We start from the raw sequence: 19076 nt of genomic DNA, 5'->3' as shown, positions 1-19076 counted from the left end.
ACAGTCCCTGATAAAAGAGTCCCCCTCCAGCACCCTTCTAGCCCCTTTTAGACACTGGAAGCTGCTCTGAGGTCTCCACGCAGCCTTCTCTTCTCCAGGCTGAACAGCCCCAACTTTCTCAGCCTCTCTTCATATGAGAGGTCCTCCAGCCCCCCTGATCATCCTCGTGGTCCTCCTCCATCCCTCCTCTTCCCTCTCCTGTATGGAGGACTCTGCAGGTGCTGTCCTCTCCCATCCTGTGTGCTGTGCACTGAGGGTGTGCTGGTTCACAGCAGAAGAAGCAGTGTCATGCTGCAGAGTACAAGCTTGCCAGGAAAGCAGACTGTGAGCCCTTTGTTCACCTCTAACATTGCTGTGTTAACGTCTCCTCCAGAGTGGAGCTGTACAAATACAATCAATGTTCACAGATTGGGGTGAGCTGTCTAGCTGAAAGGCATCTGTACAATCAAAGTGTGGCAGTGTCATTGCTATGTTCAAATGCTTTTTTTTCCTTTCTAATTTTTTCTTTACAATGGAATTCTCAGCGCACTTTATGGATTACTGGGTTGTTGATTGGTTTTTCATGAAATCCATTAACTTGCTGCCGTGGTTCTTTCTCCCTTGCTGATTTTGCCCTTTCCCTTTGACTTGCAGAGCTTTTCTCTGTGCCTCTGTAGCAGGAACTGAGATTAGAGCTGCTGCATTTGTGACCTGGGTACCAAGTTCCACCGCAGTCAGGAATAACAGGCAGCCAGGAGGACACGGGATGGGGGAGGCAGCCCAGTGTGTGCGTGCCAAGGATATGAGAGCTGCTCCTGCTGCTACAGAAGATGCTCAGAAAGCATTTCCCTGAATTACACAAAACTGGTACCTAGTGTGAGCCTTTAGTTAGCAACAGGATGATCATTTTAAGAAGGTGGGGATCAAAACCAGAGTCCTTAAGGCCCGAGATAGTAATCTTTCCAATGGCACCATGCCATTTTGCATCCTCTGGGGATCTCAGCTCTCCCTTGTGACTCAGTCTTAATCCCCATTAATTGACAAGAGTTAGCAGCTCCCTGAAAGGCAGCCTGCTAGTGAGAGGTCTGGCCTGCAGCTCTACTCGCAGGGACTGAGAGTGCTGAGTCAGTTGTTCATAGGAATCTTGCCCCTCGGCTATGGGAGGAGGAAGACATGGGTGACTGCTTAAGGCTCAGACTCAGTGGACAAAGATCCCGGTGCAGTTCAGTAGTCACAGTGATTCTTGGGTTTGGGATTGGGCTGGAAGGGACCTTAAAGCTCCTCCAGTTCCAGCCCCCTGCCACAGGCAGGGACACCTTCCACTAGAGCAGGTTGCTCCAAGCCCCTGTGTCCAACCTGGCCTTGAACACTGCCAGGGATGGGGCAGCCACAGCTTCTCTGGGCACCCTGTGCCAGGGCCTCAGCACCCTCACAGGGAAGAATTTCTGCCTAAGAGCTCATCTCAATCTCCCATCTGACCATCTAATATCTAACATTTCCTAATGTGACCATCTTTATATTTTCTTCCCTTCAGAAGGAAACATTGCCAGTGAAGACAGCTCCCTCTCAGATGCCCTTGTTCTCGAGGATGGTACGTTTCTGCTGTATGTTCTAGAGGGCAGGAAGGAAAAAGGGAGGGATGTGTGAGCTCCTGATTGACACTCAAAAGGAGGAACTGTTCTGTGTAATAATCCATGGAAAAATCCCAGTATCAAAACCGCTTGGTTTCCTCCAACTCCACCTTGTAGCCAGACACCAGGCCTGGAGCAGTGAATATTGCTGCTGAATTGAATCTGAATACTTTCAGAAGACAGTCCCAGAATCCCCCTTATTTCCTCTTAAGGTTGCAGTTGGTTTAATGCATTACACACTGTTGTTGGGCATCCTTTCCCAAAATGGGAATGTCAGCTGGTGCGCTACTAACAGTTGGGTCTTCAGGTTGCTCCTGAGCACAGCCAGGGGAAGCAGGGTGAGGAAGCAGGTTCAGGAGGTGTTGTGCTGCCATTGCAGGTATCACACAGCCATCACCTCTCTCCTTTCTTCTCCTCACAGAGGACTCTCAGGTCACCAGCACAATCTCCCCTCTCCAGTCCCCACACAAAGGACTCCCTCCCCGGCCCCCCTTGCACAACAGGCCGCCCCCCCCACAGTCGCTGGAAGGCCTCCGCCAGATGCATTACCACCGCAACGACTATGACAAGTCCCCCATCAAACCCAAGATGTGGAGCGAGTCATCCTTGGATGAGCCCTATGAGAAAGTCAAGAAGCGCTCCTCACACAGTCATTCCAGGTGAGCCAGTTGCCTTGAGGCTCCATTCCAGAGATATCCTCTGCTTTCACGAGGGATGGGTGTGATCCCTGTCAAACTTCCCTAAGCCATCCCATACCAAAAGGAGGTTTTTAGGTTTTTTGGCCAATAGGCATGTCATAAAAATAGGCTGCAGCCATGAGAGCTGCTTCATATCTTGATGTTACTGTAAAAACCATTTAGAAAGGAAGGATGGTGGATCGTCTGAGGGCTTTGACAGAGCTTGGCCTTGACCTCTGGCTAATGCAGAAGCACAGACAATGTCTGGGATGCAGCACCAGCTGCCCCAACTCCCGCTCACCCCCACAAGATCATTGGCACACTTCTGTGATTCCCCACATCCTTGCCTGGAAACTGATGCAGGGTGTTTGCTCTGCAGCAGTCACAAGCGGTTCCCCAGTACCGGGAGCTGTGCTGAGGCAGGAGGGAGCAGCTCGCTGCAGAATAGCCCCATCCGGAGCCTTCCCCACTGGAATTCCCAGTCCAGCATGCCATCAACACCGGATCTACGGGTACGCAGTCCGCACTACGTCCACTCCACGCGGTAAGTCTTCTCTCACCTTACCTAGAATAAATGTTCTTGGCTTCATCCTTCCCCCAGGATATGAATTAATTCCCAGGTCAGGAAAGGAAATAAACCAGTCCTGTTCATGCAAAAGGCTCATGTATGGTTCTTGCCAGTAGGGAATCTTTCCTGAACTGAGATCCTGAAATCACTTCACATCAGCATGATCCTGCCCCTCATCACTTCCCCAGAAGTAACCAACCTTTTTTTCCAGTGGGACCTTTCATCTCAGGGACTGTTTATAGGTGCTCCAAACCCCACACCACTTTTAAAAGGGTTGTGGAGCTACTGCTAAACTCTGCAGTAAATTCCTCCATGGATCCCTGAAGACAGTATGTTGTTTCCTGTCTGATACAAACTGTTGTGTAGTGTTAGTTCTCTCTCATAGATAAAATGTTGGCATGTGTGTGAACTTGTGTGGAGAGAGAGCCTGTGTAAAGCAATCCACCCAAGGATCCAGGTGGCAGTGGAATGAGCCCAGGGTTGACAGAGGAAAGAGCTGAAGTGTGTAAGGGATGTGATTTGATGTGCATGGCCCAATTTGACTCCAGTTTTCATCAGGATTTCTACAAAGTGTTCAGCTTCATTGCTGTTTTGCTCTTGTGACAAATCCCGTGGACACTGCAGGAAGCAGAGCTGAGCCAAAGCTGTGTGTTGTTAGGTACCCTGCCCTAAGGGGAAGTGCTACCATCATTCAGCTCAGCATAAATCAAGAGTCATGCCAACACATCAGACTTGGGCAGAGACAATACAAGGCATTAAGACCCTGGGTTAAGTGTGTTAGAAGTGTTTGGCTGAGAGTACCTTTCACAAGTGCAATGTTTGTTAACACTGGAGCCAAGCTCCATGAGAAACAAGCCTGGCACAGGGCTTGAGAAGCAGCCTTCACTGGGTAGGGACCATTTGAGTATTTGAAATAACCATTGCTTGCTCTATGGCTCATTCATGAGCTGCATGCCCTGGCCTTGGCCATCCATCACGCCAGTGTGTGGCTCGTTGTGGGGTGTTTCTGCTCCCTGAACAGATGGCTGAAGCTCTGCAAACAGCTGGGGTGAATAGAGACCACCCAGACTTGGCCATGAATCGAGCCTTGTAAGCTGTGATTTGGGGTGGTTGCCTGAAGGGGCCATCACCCAGTCCCACACATGCTACCCATGGCTGGGCCCCAGTAAAACCACACTGCTCAACAGGGGTGACTTTTTCAGTGACCAGTGTAGAAATCACTGCATTTTGGACTAAGTATGGGCTGGCTGGCTGTCTGTCTCACATCAGGTGGATTGTCCCTGTGCAGAGCATTCACAGGCTACTTGTGAGGGAAACCCACCTTTGAGGCTAAAGTCTTGAGGTTTGCAGAGCTGGAGTGAGGTGAACCTGGTACATAGGGATGGGGCTGATCCAAACAGCTCTGCCATGGGGTCACACCAACAAAGCTGGGGCTTGAGGTTCCCAGTTTTGCCCTTCAGATTGGGTCTTTCCCAGGGTGGCAAGCCACAGAGGAATTGTGCTGGGCAAGGGTATGTCCCATGTGGTGCTGCAGACTGAATGCCACCACCAAAGAGACTGGAGAGGAACTGGAACAGGACCTAATCACTCCAAACCCTGCAGCAGGGAAGCAGCTTGCTTTGCAGGCAGCAGCCCGGCACAGTGCTGAGGGGGTCCAGGTTTTCAGTGCCCTCAGAGTCTGTGGGCTTGTCTTGCGTGCAGAAGGGGATGGGGCATGCTCTGTCCTGTTGACTTACTAGGCTGGATTTCTTTCCTGCAGGTCAGTAGACATCAGCCCAACCAGACTGCACAGCTTAGCTCAGCACTTTAGACACCGGAGCTCCAGTTTGGAGTCGCAAGGCAAGCTCCTCGGCTCTGAAAATGAGACAGGGAGCCCCGATTTCTACACCCCAAGGACTCGTAGCAGTAACGGCTCTGACCCCATGGACGACTGCTCTTCCTGCACCAGCCATTCCAGCTCTGAGCACTACTACCCTGCTCAGATGAACCCCAACTACTCCACCCTGGCAGAGGATTCCCCATCGAAAGCCAGAGAGCGGCAGAGGCAAAGGCACAAATCGGCAGGCAACCTGGTCTCTTCCAATTCAGGGAGTATGCCCAACCTGGCTGCGAGGAACGGGACGGGACACCACCGTGTGTACCTGCACAGCCAGAGCCAGCCCTCCTCCCAGTACAGGATCAAAGAATATCCCCTGTACATTGAGGGCAGCTCCACACCCGTGGTGGTGCGGAGCCTGGAGAACGACCAGGAGGGACACTACAGCGTGAAAGCACAATTCAAAACCTCCAACTCCTACACGGCGGGGGGGATGTTTAAGGAGAACTGGCATGGGGATGAAGTGGACTCTGTCAGGCTCACCCCTTCCCGCTCCCAAATCATAAGGACTCCATCTCTGGGCAGGGAGGGCCACGAGAAAGGCTCGGGTAGGACTGCAGTGTCGGACGAGCTGCGGCTCTGGTACCAGCGGTCCACAGCCTCCCACAAGGAGCACAGCCGCCTCTCGCACACAAGCTCCACCTCCTCGGACAGCAGCTCCCAGTACAGCACATCTTCACAAAGCACCTTTGTGGCGCACAGCCGGATCACAAGAATGCCTCAGATGTGTAAAGCAACATCAGGTGAGAGCCCAGCCTGGGCGAAGTGGAGGGATACAGGGGAAGTTCAGGTTAGATATAAGGGGGAAGTTCTTTACTGTGAGGGTGGTGAGGCACTGCAATGAGTTGCCCAGAGAAGCTGTGGCTGCTCCATCCCTGGCAGTGTTCAAGGCCAGGCTGGACGGGTCTTGGAGCAACCTGCTCTAGTGGAAGGTGTTTATGCCATGGCAGGGGTTGGAACTGGATAATCTTAAGGTCTCTTCCAGCCCAAGCCATTCTGTGATTCTCTTGATTCATGCTGCATGGGTTCATGCTGGAGAGCAAAGCCAAACCATAGCACATTATCTCGCCTTGACATGCTGCTCACCAAGCCTGTAGGTGTAAGACCTGGGGCAGGCCTTGTCCAACACACTCATCAGGTGGGAATTCTTTCCATGCAAATCATCACTTTGCAATGATGGGCTCAAAAGACACTGAGGGACCAAAGCCCTGTTGTTATCAAGTCTTTCCTCAGCATGCAGCTGGGTTTTGGGTGATGGCACTAGCAGCCAAACATGGAGAAACCATGAGGGGGGAGTCACTCTTAGTAACCACAGTGAGGAGAGCGATGCAGCAAGTGAGGGCTCAGCACAGACCAGGAGAATGCATGTCCTTGGTGAAATACCAAACGCATGAGGAAGGTAAAGTGGGGAGCATTCCAGCCCCTCCACCCCCAGTGAAAATGCTTGAGCAATGACATCTCTGTGCACTGCTGGGACTTGGCTTTTCCTTGCAGCTCCAGCAACCCTGCTGATAGCATCCTGGAATTCAGAGCACTTTAGTTTGTGCAGTGTTGTGCCCATCGGGCAGGTACAGAGCTCTGCGCTGTTAATATTAAATGGTGAGAAAACAGCCAAATTCATTAAGCTGAGGAGGCCACTGTGTGCTATGAAACAGCCCAAGGTTAAATATTTACTGGCCATCAGTCACTGCTGGACAAGCCAGTTTGGACACATCAAGGACTTGCTAAAACCCTGAATCCAGCCCCATGTGTGCACTCAGAGAGGAGGTTTGACACCAGGCTGCTCATGGGCCTGAGAAGAGGTTGATTTATGTGTGATGCCAACACTTGTAGGAGGCTCAGATGTGGACCAAGACACAGTCTGATAGCTGCTGTAACCATCCTGTGTTGCCATATGAAAATCTGTCTTCCCCCCTTTGATGAATGGGCATTTCTCTTCCACCCAGCAGCAGAAAATGCTTGAACATAGGAAAGCTTTGTCTTGCTTAGCTTTGGAAACCATATCAGTTCAATGAGGTAATGTAGGGGGGTTTAGTGGAGAGCATGTAAAAGCTGCTGTCAAGCAGCCCATTCCCTCACTCAGCTGGGTCTTTAAATCTAAATGTGATACCTGGGCAGCACAGCTGTAAATGTGCTCACTACTCACAGCTTGTGGTGACCAGCTGGCAGGTAGATTGCTTTCAGTGTCCAGTTAGAGCTATGGGAGGATACTGATCTCCAGCGCTGTCAGCTCCAAGGAGCAATTAAAGTTTGGCTTTCTCTTTGAGTGTCATTTGGTAGCAAGTAAAGAATTTAACAGCACACAAGGGGCTGCCAGGTAGAAACAGCCATAAGTTTAGCTGATGAGCCCTAGCCAATAAGTCTACTGGACTGCACACTGTCCTTCAGCAAGTCATACTTCTAGGCACATATTAAATTTGGAGGGTCAACACTGTATGGATTTGAGGAGGAAGAAAGATCGGTCAGGTGGATTCCTCCAAGAACCACTGCCAATGGCACATTTTTAGTACAGCTTGTTTCCATCTTTGTTGGAGATGAACCATCCTCTGGTCCATAGCAGTAGCATCAGCAAAACCCAACTTCAGTTGTCTATGCACCGTAAAAGGTAGTTGTAGCTTTTGCGGTCTTCAGAGCTGTCTCCCTCCTTTGCAGATGAAGCAGCGTCCTTGTCCATCCTGTCACCACTGCCAGCCCTGGCTCCCAGGGACACAGAGCATCTCCCACCACGAAGGGAAGCAGGACAGGCTAGGCTGCTCCATCTGCCATGGAGATGTGCAGCAAAACCATTAGCTTTCATGCTGGGACAAGCGTGGTGCTTCCCAGGCAGGCACAGGAGAGTCTGGGCGGTTGCATACAGGCTGAAACAAAGCATTCCTGCAGAGCTGTGGATGGATCCAGCCATGAACCGCAGCAGTGTCAGCAGTAGGCTGGCTGCTCCTGTTCAGGATGAGGCCTGACTCCCAGGCAGTGTTTGCTCACAGCCAGACATGTTCCTGCTAGTCTGACCACCCTGACCCTTGCGCCCTCACCTCACTGGTTCTTTTCCTGCCCCCTTGGGTTGTTTTCCAGCTGCCTTACCTCCCAGCCAGAGGAGTTCGACGCCGTCGAGTGAGCTAGCAGCCACGCCGCCGGGCAGCCCGCACCACATCCTCGCGTGGCAGACCGGGTGAGTGTCCGTGCCGTCGGGTTAAACAACTCACTTCAGTCAGCGCCACACTAGCACAGGGACAGCACACACATGAGGAGCATCTTCCAGGTCCTTCATAGCCTGCACATCTGCACAGAGCATTCCCAGTTCCCATCCAGACTGGTGGAGCTGTAGTTTAGGCTGACCAACACACAACCGTGCCACCCGCACCAGCAGCACTGCTCCAAGCAGTGCCAGATCCACAGGGAAAGAAGCCTTGCAGGTTCTTCCTGCTTGGGCAGTCTCCTTCCTCCAGTCTTGCCTATGTTGAAATAGCTGATCTTTCCTGCAGCTGTGGAAACCAACCATCCCACTGGCTGTGCAGACCAGGAGGATCTTTGTTGGAAAGGCAGGGTTAGGTGCCTGCCATACTTGTGTCTAGTTTTTCTGCTAGGTTTTCCCTAGCAGTGCATCTTAATGACTATAAAGTGCACCTTTTTTCAGCTACCACTAACGTACCATGAGTGAGTTATTCCATGCAGGTAGCCATTACTCACCTAAATACAGTAATTGGGTTCTTTGGCACTTCTTTGTGAGGCAGGGAGTTCCAGGTGTAAGCAAAGAGCATTCTGTAAGCACCCATGGGTATTCCGCAAGCAAGCTCCAGTAATTCTGGCCTGACACATGGAATAAAGACCATTTCCAGATCCCCTCTAATTCAGCACATCCCATATTTTTGCATCTAAATGGAGTTTGGTGAGATCAGCTATGAAGTTTCAGACTACAGCCTCAAAATTCCACGTCCTTGAGTAGGAAGCCAGGTACAATTCCCTGAGCTGTTACCGGTCCCAGTTCACGTTGCAAACATTTCACTGTGCAGCCACTGGAAAATCTCATACTCCTTAATTTCTTCTGGTCACCTGTGACCGAGTTTGAACTCTGGTTTCACTCCAGCACTGCTTGTGACTGCGCTGTAAAATGGAGATGAGGAGCACCATAACCACAACCCCCTTAGGCCTACCTTGGATTTTGATATCCAGCCTCACATGGGCTTTGCATGTGCTTCCAGCTTTAGAACAGGAGGATTTTCCTGGTCCCATTTCACAGAAGGTCAAGGGATCACAAGACAGGCAAACGGCAGTTATCTTCGCTGCACACTAAAGTTTCCACTATGAAGGGTTTGAGTCTAGACTCAAATCTCAGTCTCCATCTCAATCCTAACTCCTCTAAATATCTCCATGCTGCTCAGCAGTAAACCTGGTGAGCAGCCAGCTGAGAAATCTGTTTGGAAAAATCCCAACTCTCATTTTTCCTCTCAGGAAAACTCCTGCGCCCCGTCTCCCGTAGCAAAAACGCATCAAGCCAAACTCCCAGCTGGTGAAAGTGAAGTTATCTTAGATTTATAGCTTTGCACCAACAACCAGTGCAAACAGAGCTGGAGACAAATCAGCACTTACTTCATGCCTGAGCATAATACCCTAGTTATGAATTCAGGTCCAGGTTGCTGTTAGATGCACAACACAAAGTGCAGGAGCTGGCTGTGCCCTCCCAGCACGACCCAGACAGATTGACAGTTCTCCCCAACATGCTTTTGTGTCACTAACTCTTTCTAAAGATGAGTCATTGACTTGTTTCCCCACTGGATTAATAAGCTCGTAACAATGTCTGTGTCACTTCTTCTCTTTAACATTTCCTCTCTCCTCTTTCCTTCCTTTTTTGCTCTCCTTTGTTCAGAGAAGCAACAGACAACTCACCCACTATGGATGAGTCTCAGTCTCCAACCCACCAAAGTACTGATGAATAGAGGTATAGTAAGGGGATGTTTTGTTCTTTCACCCTCCTGCCTTACAGTGCGTGAACATAGCGCGAATAACCGGCATCCCGCCGTCCCAGAGGAGCAGCCCTTGTGGTTGTGTCCCTGCTTGTTTGGCAACAAGGCTTCCTTCAGCCCTGGGAAGAAAAACTTGAAAGCATCTCCATGCCCTCTCTGTGCCTTTTCAGCAAGTTTGTGGCTGTGGTGCTCCTTGAAAGAGGACTTTGGGCCGGTCTGCCCTGCCCTTGTGCAGAGGTGAATGGGCACAGAGAGCAGGCAGCATTGACAATTTGTGGCTGGGGACATTTAAAGCAGCGAGGGCGAAGTGCTATGGGGAGAGTGTGGGAGCTCAGGGGACCTGGACTGAGCTCCCTGCAGTGCTGCAGCCGTGGCACCGAGCACCCCATTCTCCTCCTTGCCTAGGGCAGAGCAGAGCTGTGAAGCAGAGCCTAGAAGCAGCAGCATGGTTTTATGGAACAAGGAGCCATCCTGGCCCTGTTCCTGTGGGAAAACAAGGGAGGGCAGAGGGAACAAAAAGCTCCTCAGAGTATTTCTAGTTTAATTAAACTGCATGGCTGTCTGACACTCTGGTTTGAATCTACAACCATTCACAGCTGGCATCTGTCACCTATTTCAAGCCCAGCTTTCAAGAGTTAACCCATAAACCTCCCTACTCCAGCACAGAGCTGGGAAACAAAGGGCTTTTTAACATGCAGATGGTGATGCCCTTGCTCAGGTTCCTCCAAAACACGGTCCCAGGGAAGCAGGTGGAAAACAGGGCAGAGGAAGCAGGAATTGCTGGGATCAGTCCATGCAAGTCCAGGGAGCTGAGGGGTGAGAATCCCACAGTAAAGGGAAAATGCATCTCTCACTGTTGGCCTCAAAACAATCTCTAGTTTGGAAGTTGGTTCAAAACATATGAGGAGCCACATCAGTTCTGACTCTTATTATGCAGATACAGCACAGAAAATTCTCATCAACTACCCCACCTGCTCAGTACAGGCAAACAAAAAGCCATGCAGGGAAGAAAGCAGTAGCTTGTCAATCAGCAAGACAAGTCCTAAGAGCAGCGATCTTGGCCATGGACAGTATTACCCAGTGGGAACAGGGAAGGAGGAGGGTGGTGGTGCTTTCCTGTAGCTCTTCTGCTCTGGGCAGGGGCTTGTGCATTACCTGGCAATGCCACAGTTATGTGGCTTTCCAGGGATGAGCTAGAAAGTGACTCATGCCAGGTCCAATGTGGAAAGGACAGTGTTATGTTGTAGGCAGTGGGTTGAAACTGGATGAGCTTTAAGGTCCCTTCTAACCCAAACCATTCTATGATGATTCTGGTAGGGCTGGCCACAAGCACTTGCAGCAGACACTGTGCTCTCTTGTAGTGCATCCCACCAGCAGTGGGCTGAAAGCAACAGCAGCTCTGCCTGTTGCCATTCCAGCAGCCAAAACTCAGGGCATCCTGGTCACAGAGAGGCTGCTGGAGCTCAGCTTTCTCCTGCCTCCTTGCACCAGGCACTTTGTGGGGTGAACAGGGCTGCCAGGCAAGAGCAAACTGCGGCAAAGCAGGGTCTTGCATGCTGAGTGCACCCCAAACACCAGCTCTGGGGGTACCTGCAGTGGAGTCTGTGAATATCCTCTGCACCCTTCCACATGTAATACAATGTTTTATGCCCCTGGTGGAAGTTCCCAGGAGCCCTCGTTGTTCTAACGAAGTTTCCTTTCTCCTGCAGGAGCTACAACGATAGCTGTTTCCTGGATTCTCCCCTCTATCCAGAATTAGCAGATGTCCAGTGGTATGGGCAGGAAAAAGCCAAGCCTGGGACTCTAGTGTGAACCCCTGACCTCAAGTTAACCACATCAATGCCATTCTGAGATCACCTCACTGCCTCTCATTTGCCTTACCCAGATGCACTGTCACCCAGCACCAGCTTCCACTCCAAGCACTTTCCTCATGATGCAATTCAGGGTGACATCCACACCACACTGGCCCTGAAGACATCCACCACAGCAGAACCCCGCTGCCAGAGCAGCACACGTGATGAGCAGCCGTCCTAACAGGCACTCAGCAATCTACTGCTTTGCCTTTGGAATGATGGAAGCCTTTCAAGGCTTACATCAAATCATATTGTTCTGCAGCATGTAACAGCAGTAAGATTTCCATGACCTGCGATCTGAAGCATTAATTTAAAGGGGGGATAAAATGGGATAGATGCTGAGAAATGGATATAACAGTCCTGAAAGTGTGCCCGTTATGAAACAGCAAAACCATGTCGCTTCAGAGACGTGTCAGTCTCGCAGCCAGATCTGCACTGCCAAAGATCACCACGCCAACATCAGCAGGATGAGTTCACTCAGCAGGTTCCAGCTACAAGAACATCTGTTTTAACTCGGTACAGATACAACCATCTCCTGTCAAACAGCATTTCCTTCATCGCTTTGAGCCCACCTACATGCAAAATAACTCATTGTGCTGAAGATCCGCTGGAGGTCTGGGCTGGTATCACAGCATCACTGTCCACAAGCTACTTTTAAACTAGACAAACAAGGTTTACAAAGGCATTATCTAAAGCAGAGGCGAGTACTGGGGCTGGCACCGGTTGCACACCACTACATGGAGAGGTTGGGTTGTGCTGGTTGGGTTTTAATACTCTGATAAATATAAAAATTGCCAAAAAAAAAACCCCTTCTGCAAACAGATACAGCCAATAAATTCTAATCAATACCTGCACAAAGCATTAAGGTGAAATCAAAGGGAAAGCACACAGCAATCAAACCAACACCTGAAGCCGCATTAATGCATCTGCTCCACTCCTCTCCCCTTCCTAAGCACCAGTGTAGCAAAGGGCTCCCGTCACCAGTGTGCTGCCGGGTGGGAGAACCGGTCCGTCGGGAAGAGCTCAACACCCAGCAGCAGGGGCAGATCCTCCCGGTGCAAGAAGCGACCACAAGAAAGAGAAGCAACTCAGTGGGGTGTTGGACACGAGCGAGAGCTGCCTGCTGATACCAAAAGGAATCGTCATGGAAGGAGCTGCAAGTTTACACGTACTTTTGAGCAATGCTTTATACACGTTCAAGCCATGGAACTTTCAAAGGCCTCAAAGACACTTTTGTAACGAACAAGTGCACAATCTGGGTGGATGCTGAAGCTGGCACGTCTAGGCTTCACCGCGGTGCTATGCTGTTTTTATTGCCACTAGATGGGGGGAGGCTCCCGGCCTTCCCCCCGTTTGTGCGATGATTTCCTATGGGAAAGGCATTAAAACAAACGGCTGGAGGGGGTAACTTTGGTGAAAAGCAGAAACTGAAGTTAGCTTTAGTTTAAGGAAAAGAAGAATTAAAGTGTGAGTGTGTGTGTGTGTGTGTGTGTGTGTTCCAAGAATAACAAACAGCGTCTACCAGACAAAGTAGGGCAACAATGAAACACCGCGACTTGGGGGGCTGCCACACCTTTTGGTATTAAGATTGCTGGAAAACTGCATTCCAGGCTTGAAAAGAGAATGGGTTCTGCATAATTAGGCTTGGAAAGATGATGGGTTTTCTATACATTAACACAAGCAGCTCACACAGCAGCACGTACCAGGAATGATCGGTGCTGTTCTCTGTGCCAGGCAGGGAGGGGGCCTCGGATGGCCAGAAGAGCTGGTGTTTGTCCAGGGAAATCCACAGCAGAGCCAGGAAGGGAACTCTTGTGTCCATACATCATTTATTATCCCTCTGGAAAAACAAAATAGAACAGTTTTTATCCTGGCTAGGGGTTTTAAATGTGGCCATGTGAGCCTCCAGCTTCTGGACCTCCAGGAAGCATCGAACCCCCTATGACAGTAGTTGGAGTCTCACAACCCATCGGTGGAAGGACAGACAGGCGGTGAGGTTGCACCCATTACCTGGATGTGCAAAATCCAGTTCCACCGTCTCTTTGTGCTTTGAGGTCTTTAACATGGGAATTATCTCAAGCTCCTAATTGGATTTTTAGCTACGAGATAGCACTGATTAGTGGCATTTCCTGATAAGATTGGGGAGCTAAAGTGAAAGGATTAACAAAGGACCAAATTAAGCAGCAGCAAGGAATTCAGCCCATGGATTTTTAGGGGCTCTGAGCAACTGTCTGTTTTCTTTTTAATTCCCCTGTAAGTGGCTTTGGGGTTGGTTGGTTTCTGTTTTCTCTGTGTACCTTCTCTTAATTAAAAAGAATTCAACAACAGCGGCGCTATGAGGCCTCTGGGCACTACAGGAAAAAACGTTAATTCCTCCAAGACCAGCTCTGCAGTTTTGCAGCAAAGGTGAAAAGGTGGCAGCCCTGAATTTAGGCATAAAGAGGAATCCGGTGCTTGGCCTGAATTGCAAAGGGGCTCGAGTAAAGAAAAGAGCTTCCTAGAAACGGATTGAGTTTTGCTTTGTGTTCTGCTTTTCTGTTCCGCAGTCGAGGCACACGTGAGCAGCCAGTCTGGTAGTAAAGACAGATTAAAGTAAAACAGGTTTTACTGTTTAGCTCAATTCAATTAAAACACAAATGTACATAAAATGTTAATCAGATGAGATTAACATATTTAAGTATAACGCGGAGGGGTATATACATAGCTATTATAGACAAGCACTTGACTACCAACGTAACCCCTCCTGTCCTTTTTTGTTTTCCAAGGCTCCATCCGACATAAAGCCACAATCGCATTCCGAGTCTACGTGTCCGATGCTCAGCCGGGAGCTAATCCCACGCTGGGCCGTGCTGGAGGGAGGCAGGGTTTATTTTGCCATGATTCTATATGCAGTCGAGTGTTGAAGATGTTGAAACAGTCCCATTTGTTTCCACTCTGTATTAGTTTTAGTTTCAGGCATAGCCGATCCCCATTCAGGTGCTATCAGATGACCAGTTACTGCTTAGTTAACTAGATGTAAAGTTTTACATATATATTAATGTCAATAGTTTTATTACGAGTTGTGTAAAATGGACTCTCTAGTTTAAAAAAAAAAAAAAAAAAAGAAGGAAAAATAAGGAAAAAAACCATTAGGTCTCTCCTGAAATTGACTTTAGAGCATGGAAAATGATTTGACTGGATTCTGTTCAACTGTAATCAAGGAAAAAACTATGGATGTTGTAGAAAAAGTTGCAGAATTAAAACAGATCTGCTTTTAATTTATTCTTTTTGTATTAAGAATTTGTATAGTTACCTTTACATTTTGCAGAACGGTGTTGTCAACACTTCCTTATTAAAGCATTTTCAAAATGAAACCTCGCAGTGCGCTTATTCCGGAGGGCACAGCACCTTGGGCGCTCCTTATCCCACCACCTCTGCCAGATCTCGCTCCAGATGTGCACACAGCTGGCCAGGGCTTCCATGGCACCTGCTCCTTTGCTGCTGGTTGAAGGAAACACTGGGCATTAGGATGCTGGAGAGGGACTCTTCATCAGGGACCGTAGTGATAGGACAAGGGATGATGGGTTCAAACTGAAACAGAGGAAGTTTAGATTGGATATAAGGAAGAAGTTCTTTACTGTGAGGGTGGTGAGGCACCGGAATGGGTTGCCCAAGGAAGTTATGACTGCTCCATCCCTGGCAGTGTTCAAGGCCAGGTTGGATGAGGCCTTGGGTGACATGGTTTAGTGTGAGGTGTCCCTGCCCATGGCAGGGGGGTTGGAACTGGATGATCTTAAGGTTCTTTCCAGCCCTAACTGTTCTATGATTTACCTCAAAAACCCTGTCCCTTAGAGATCCCCTGGGATTCAGTGGATCTGTGGTCACTCCACCACATGTCACTTGGTTGCTGGTCTTAGGAAGCGTTGGGCTGTAAGAAACTGCATGACTGATGTCCCACCACTGTACAAAACATAACAGTTAATTCATAATAGTTAACATTTACTTCCAACATACATCATTTGGAATAACTATGCTCACTTTTAGGAACTGAATGTTCAGGAGCTACATGGCTGCTTGTGGCAACACAAAGGTCCACAGGAGAGGCTTGAGCACCAGCACACTCACCCCTGGTGCTCCAAGGAACCACCGGCTCCTAGCGGTAAACTCCTAAAGAACTCCCTATGCTCCTGGTTTACTCTCTGCTGCAGAGGCGGCAGCACAGAGAACCCATCTCAGCAGACAGGGCTGGAGCTCAGGAGGGGCTCTACCTGCACCCTGCCCTAGGCAGCGTTGGATGGATGACACTTGCTATCCTGCTTTCTCCTCTGCAGGCAGTGGTGACCGAGCAGTGCCCAGCACCCCTCCGTGCAGTTCCAAACAGCCACACGCTTTCCACATGGGACCCGTCCATGCTTCCCAGTGCCCAGTGCAGTCGCTTCCTGTTCTTTCCATTTATCCCCACTGCCCAGCAGCTCTGTTCCACCCCGGCATCTCTCATACAATCCCCAGATGCACACCAGGGAGCCACCAATGGCACCGATGCAGAGCCAGGAGCCTACCCCGACCACCGCCAGCATCACCACACAGGGGACAGTCATGTGCAGTAAATCCCCCAAAGGGAAGGGACAAAACGACCATGATGGGATTTTACAGACTTTTCCCTAACTCCTGGGCTTTGTCTCCAATTTACTGCCACTGGCTCCCATACTGCCACAGTATCTACAGCCCATCAGGAACAGCTTTACCTACAGCCTGTTCCAGATTCCATGCCAGCAATGAGCCTGGTGCCAGCCCTCTGGGAGGGCACCGTGCCGTGTGCTCACCCCTCGGTCTGGGAGTCAGGGCTCTCTCCTGCCCCTGAGGAACAGAGACATTCACATCTCAAACAGGTTCGTTCCTTGGGCAAGAACTGGAGTTGTGATGGAGTAATAGGTTCAAACTGAAACAGAGGAAGTTTAGATTGGATATAAGGAAGAAGTTCTTTACAGTGAGGGTGGTGAGGCACTGGAATGGGTTGCCCAAAGAAGTGGTGAATGCCCCATCCCTGGCAGTGTTCAAGGCCAGGTTGGACACAGGGGCTTGGAGCAACCTGCTCTAGTGGAAGGTGTCCCTGCCCATGGCAGGGGTTGGAACTGGATGATCTTGAGATCCTTTCCAACCCAAACCACTCTATGGTTCTATGATTATATGCCAGCTGACAGGAGAGGAACCCAGATCCTCAATCAAAATGAACTGATCCCACACAGGCCTACCCAAAAAGCCTTTCCTGCAGCACAAAGGGCAAAAGAGCAAATAAGGTATTGAAGGCATAACTACCACTGGGCACAGTAACACCAATATAGGGGAGATAACCTGTACTTGGAGGGTACCTTCCACCAGCAGACTGGGGAAGGGCTCAGGGCCTGCAACGAACGATGAGGGACACTAAAGTCCCCAAACCCCTCCAGACACAGCTATGGCGAATGCATGACTTCATCCTGAGGCGACAGCTCCTGCATCCAGCAGAGTTATTTCCTCCTAATGCCAGAATTATCAGAAATGAACATCTGGAGAAGCCCAGAGGGAGAAGTCCAAACGGCTGAACCGAAACATCCCCTCCCCACAAAGCCCGTCCAGCGTGTGACAGCGGCTCCACACCCGTTCCTCCCCACATGGGCCCGGCTGGGTTTGGGGTTGGTTTTGGCTATTTGCTCAGGCTCTGGTAGCTGTAATTTGGGGCCATCCAGCTGCAAAGATGATGAAAAGCAGCTGCTGTAACAGTGTCCCCCCCGCCCGCGATCCCCCCAGGGCCGGAGCTGGCTCTCACGTGCCGGACAGCTGGAAACTCTTACATGGATATGCCGTGAGAAAGTACTTCTCAGTCCCTCGGTTCCCCGTGCAGCACCATTCCACGGATTGCAATGGGATAAAGTTCTTCCGTCATGGGATTCATTCAGGCACAGCGGCTGTATTTCAGGGACTGTCAGCAAGCAGGCACGTTGTTTAAATTACGGTCTTTCAAACCTGAGCAGATTTAAACATTCCAACCCCAAATTCACATCCCAAAAGGAAAAGCATCCCCACTCAGAACCAGTCCTCAGGGTACCGTTAAGACTCTCCTCAATAATTAGCTCTAAAGCTAATTGTTGGGAGGGGAAAATCTATCTAATACTATTACAGATGCCCCAAGGAATCCTGTTCCATCGCAAACAGATGTTACAATGCTCCTTAAACCGTCCCCTGGCTGCTCCCTTGCCGCACTTCCCAGAGAAATTACAGCCCTCCTAAACAAGGGACAATATTGCCCCTCAACCACTGGAGGAGCTCAAAACTAAATCTTCGTCCCGACCTTAGAGGCAGCTCAGGAAATCATCTGGGTGGGGAGAGGGATAAAGTTGCAGCGTTATAAATGTTTCCTGTTGTAACCATGCCTCTGAAGAGTGTCTGTGTAGAGCACTGCAAAAACATCACCAGACACCACAGTTAATGAAACTCTTCCGTGCTCCCATCATCTGCCTGGCTTCTCCCCACAACTCCTCGCCTATTCCCCAAGGCCCCTCCCCAGGCACGGGTTAGGTCTCATTAGCCTCAGTTTTATTACATGTAAACTGTTTAAGCTCTTGACATTCTCTCTGGGGTCACATGCTCCAGACTGGGAAACTCCTGTGGCCAAAGAGAACACAGAGACTCACCAGAAGAATCACGGAGTGGTTGGGGTTGGAAAGGACCTTAAGATCATCCAGTTCCAACCCCTCTGCAAATGGGCAGGGACACCTCACACTAGGCTGTGTCGCCCAAGGCTCCGTCCAGCCTTGAGATACGTCTCCAAACTGACTGCCAGCACAAATCCCCCAGCACCAGGTGTCACTGTGCCACAGAAGAGGGCACTGGTTCCTGTTCCACGCTTCCAGTCAAGGTGAGGACTCAAGACTCACACAAACCAATACACTCCAGTACTGACGTATTTGTTTAGAAGTGGCTCTGTTCACACTGTACCAGGCTGCAGCAGCTCACTGGTTACACATCCACAGCCTGTTAGTGCCAGATGCGTCAGACCTGCTGCCTCACAGGAGCAGTAATGGGATACCAGATTCAAATACCTGCCTGAACCCAACCCCAGACCCTCCCCTCCACTGACTGCGCAGGAAAGAGTTCCCCAGAGGCAGAGGAGTGCACTTGGCTTGACTAGATCTGGGGGGCCAGACAGATGCAAGGTGTGGAAGCTCACAAGTGTGTGTAGCTGCAGTTATGAGCAGCACAGAAATGATCAACAACCCATTTGGAGCTTCTCTGTGGATCCTAGAAAGGCTCCTTAGGAGAAGGACCTGTCAGTGCTGTTGCAGAGGTACCACTGATATTGCAATTAAAACCACATTATTTCATCATGGAATGGTTTTGGTTGGAAGAGACCTTAAAGCTCCTCCAGCTCCAACCCCCTGTCACAGGCAGGGACACCTTCCACTAGAGCAGGTTGCTCCAAGCCCCTGTGTCCAACCTGGCCTTGGACACTGCCAGGGATGGGGCAGCCACAGCTTCTCTGGGCACCCTGTGCCAGCGCCTCAGCACCCTCACATAA

At 50.1% G+C, this 19076-nt stretch overlaps 1 protein-coding gene across 2 annotated transcripts in view; it reads left to right on the top strand.

The window, feature by feature from the left end:
- Positions 1–9662, top strand: part of FRMD4A (FERM domain containing 4A) — a gene marked incomplete at both ends in the record, with an annotated part of 371294 nt that extends 361632 nt beyond the window's left edge. For both annotated transcript variants that reach the window (XM_080618704.1, XM_080618703.1), the window contains 6 exons: positions 1514–1570; positions 2032–2269; positions 2667–2831; positions 4615–5474; positions 7801–7897; positions 9593–9662. In XM_080618704.1, the coding sequence (XP_080474830.1) occupies positions 1514–1570; positions 2032–2269; positions 2667–2831; positions 4615–5474; positions 7801–7897; positions 9593–9662 (1487 nt within the window). The remainder of the gene's footprint in view (positions 1–1513; positions 1571–2031; positions 2270–2666; positions 2832–4614; positions 5475–7800; positions 7898–9592) is intronic.
- Positions 9663–19076: the final 9414 nt, after the last annotated feature.

The sequence above is a fragment of the Psittacula echo genome (genome assembly GCF_963264785.1).
Source record: "Psittacula echo genome assembly, chromosome: 1".
NCBI classification, from domain to species: domain Eukaryota; kingdom Metazoa; phylum Chordata; class Aves; order Psittaciformes; family Psittacidae; genus Psittacula; species Psittacula echo.
This window is presented reverse-complemented; position numbering and strand designations above follow the sequence as displayed.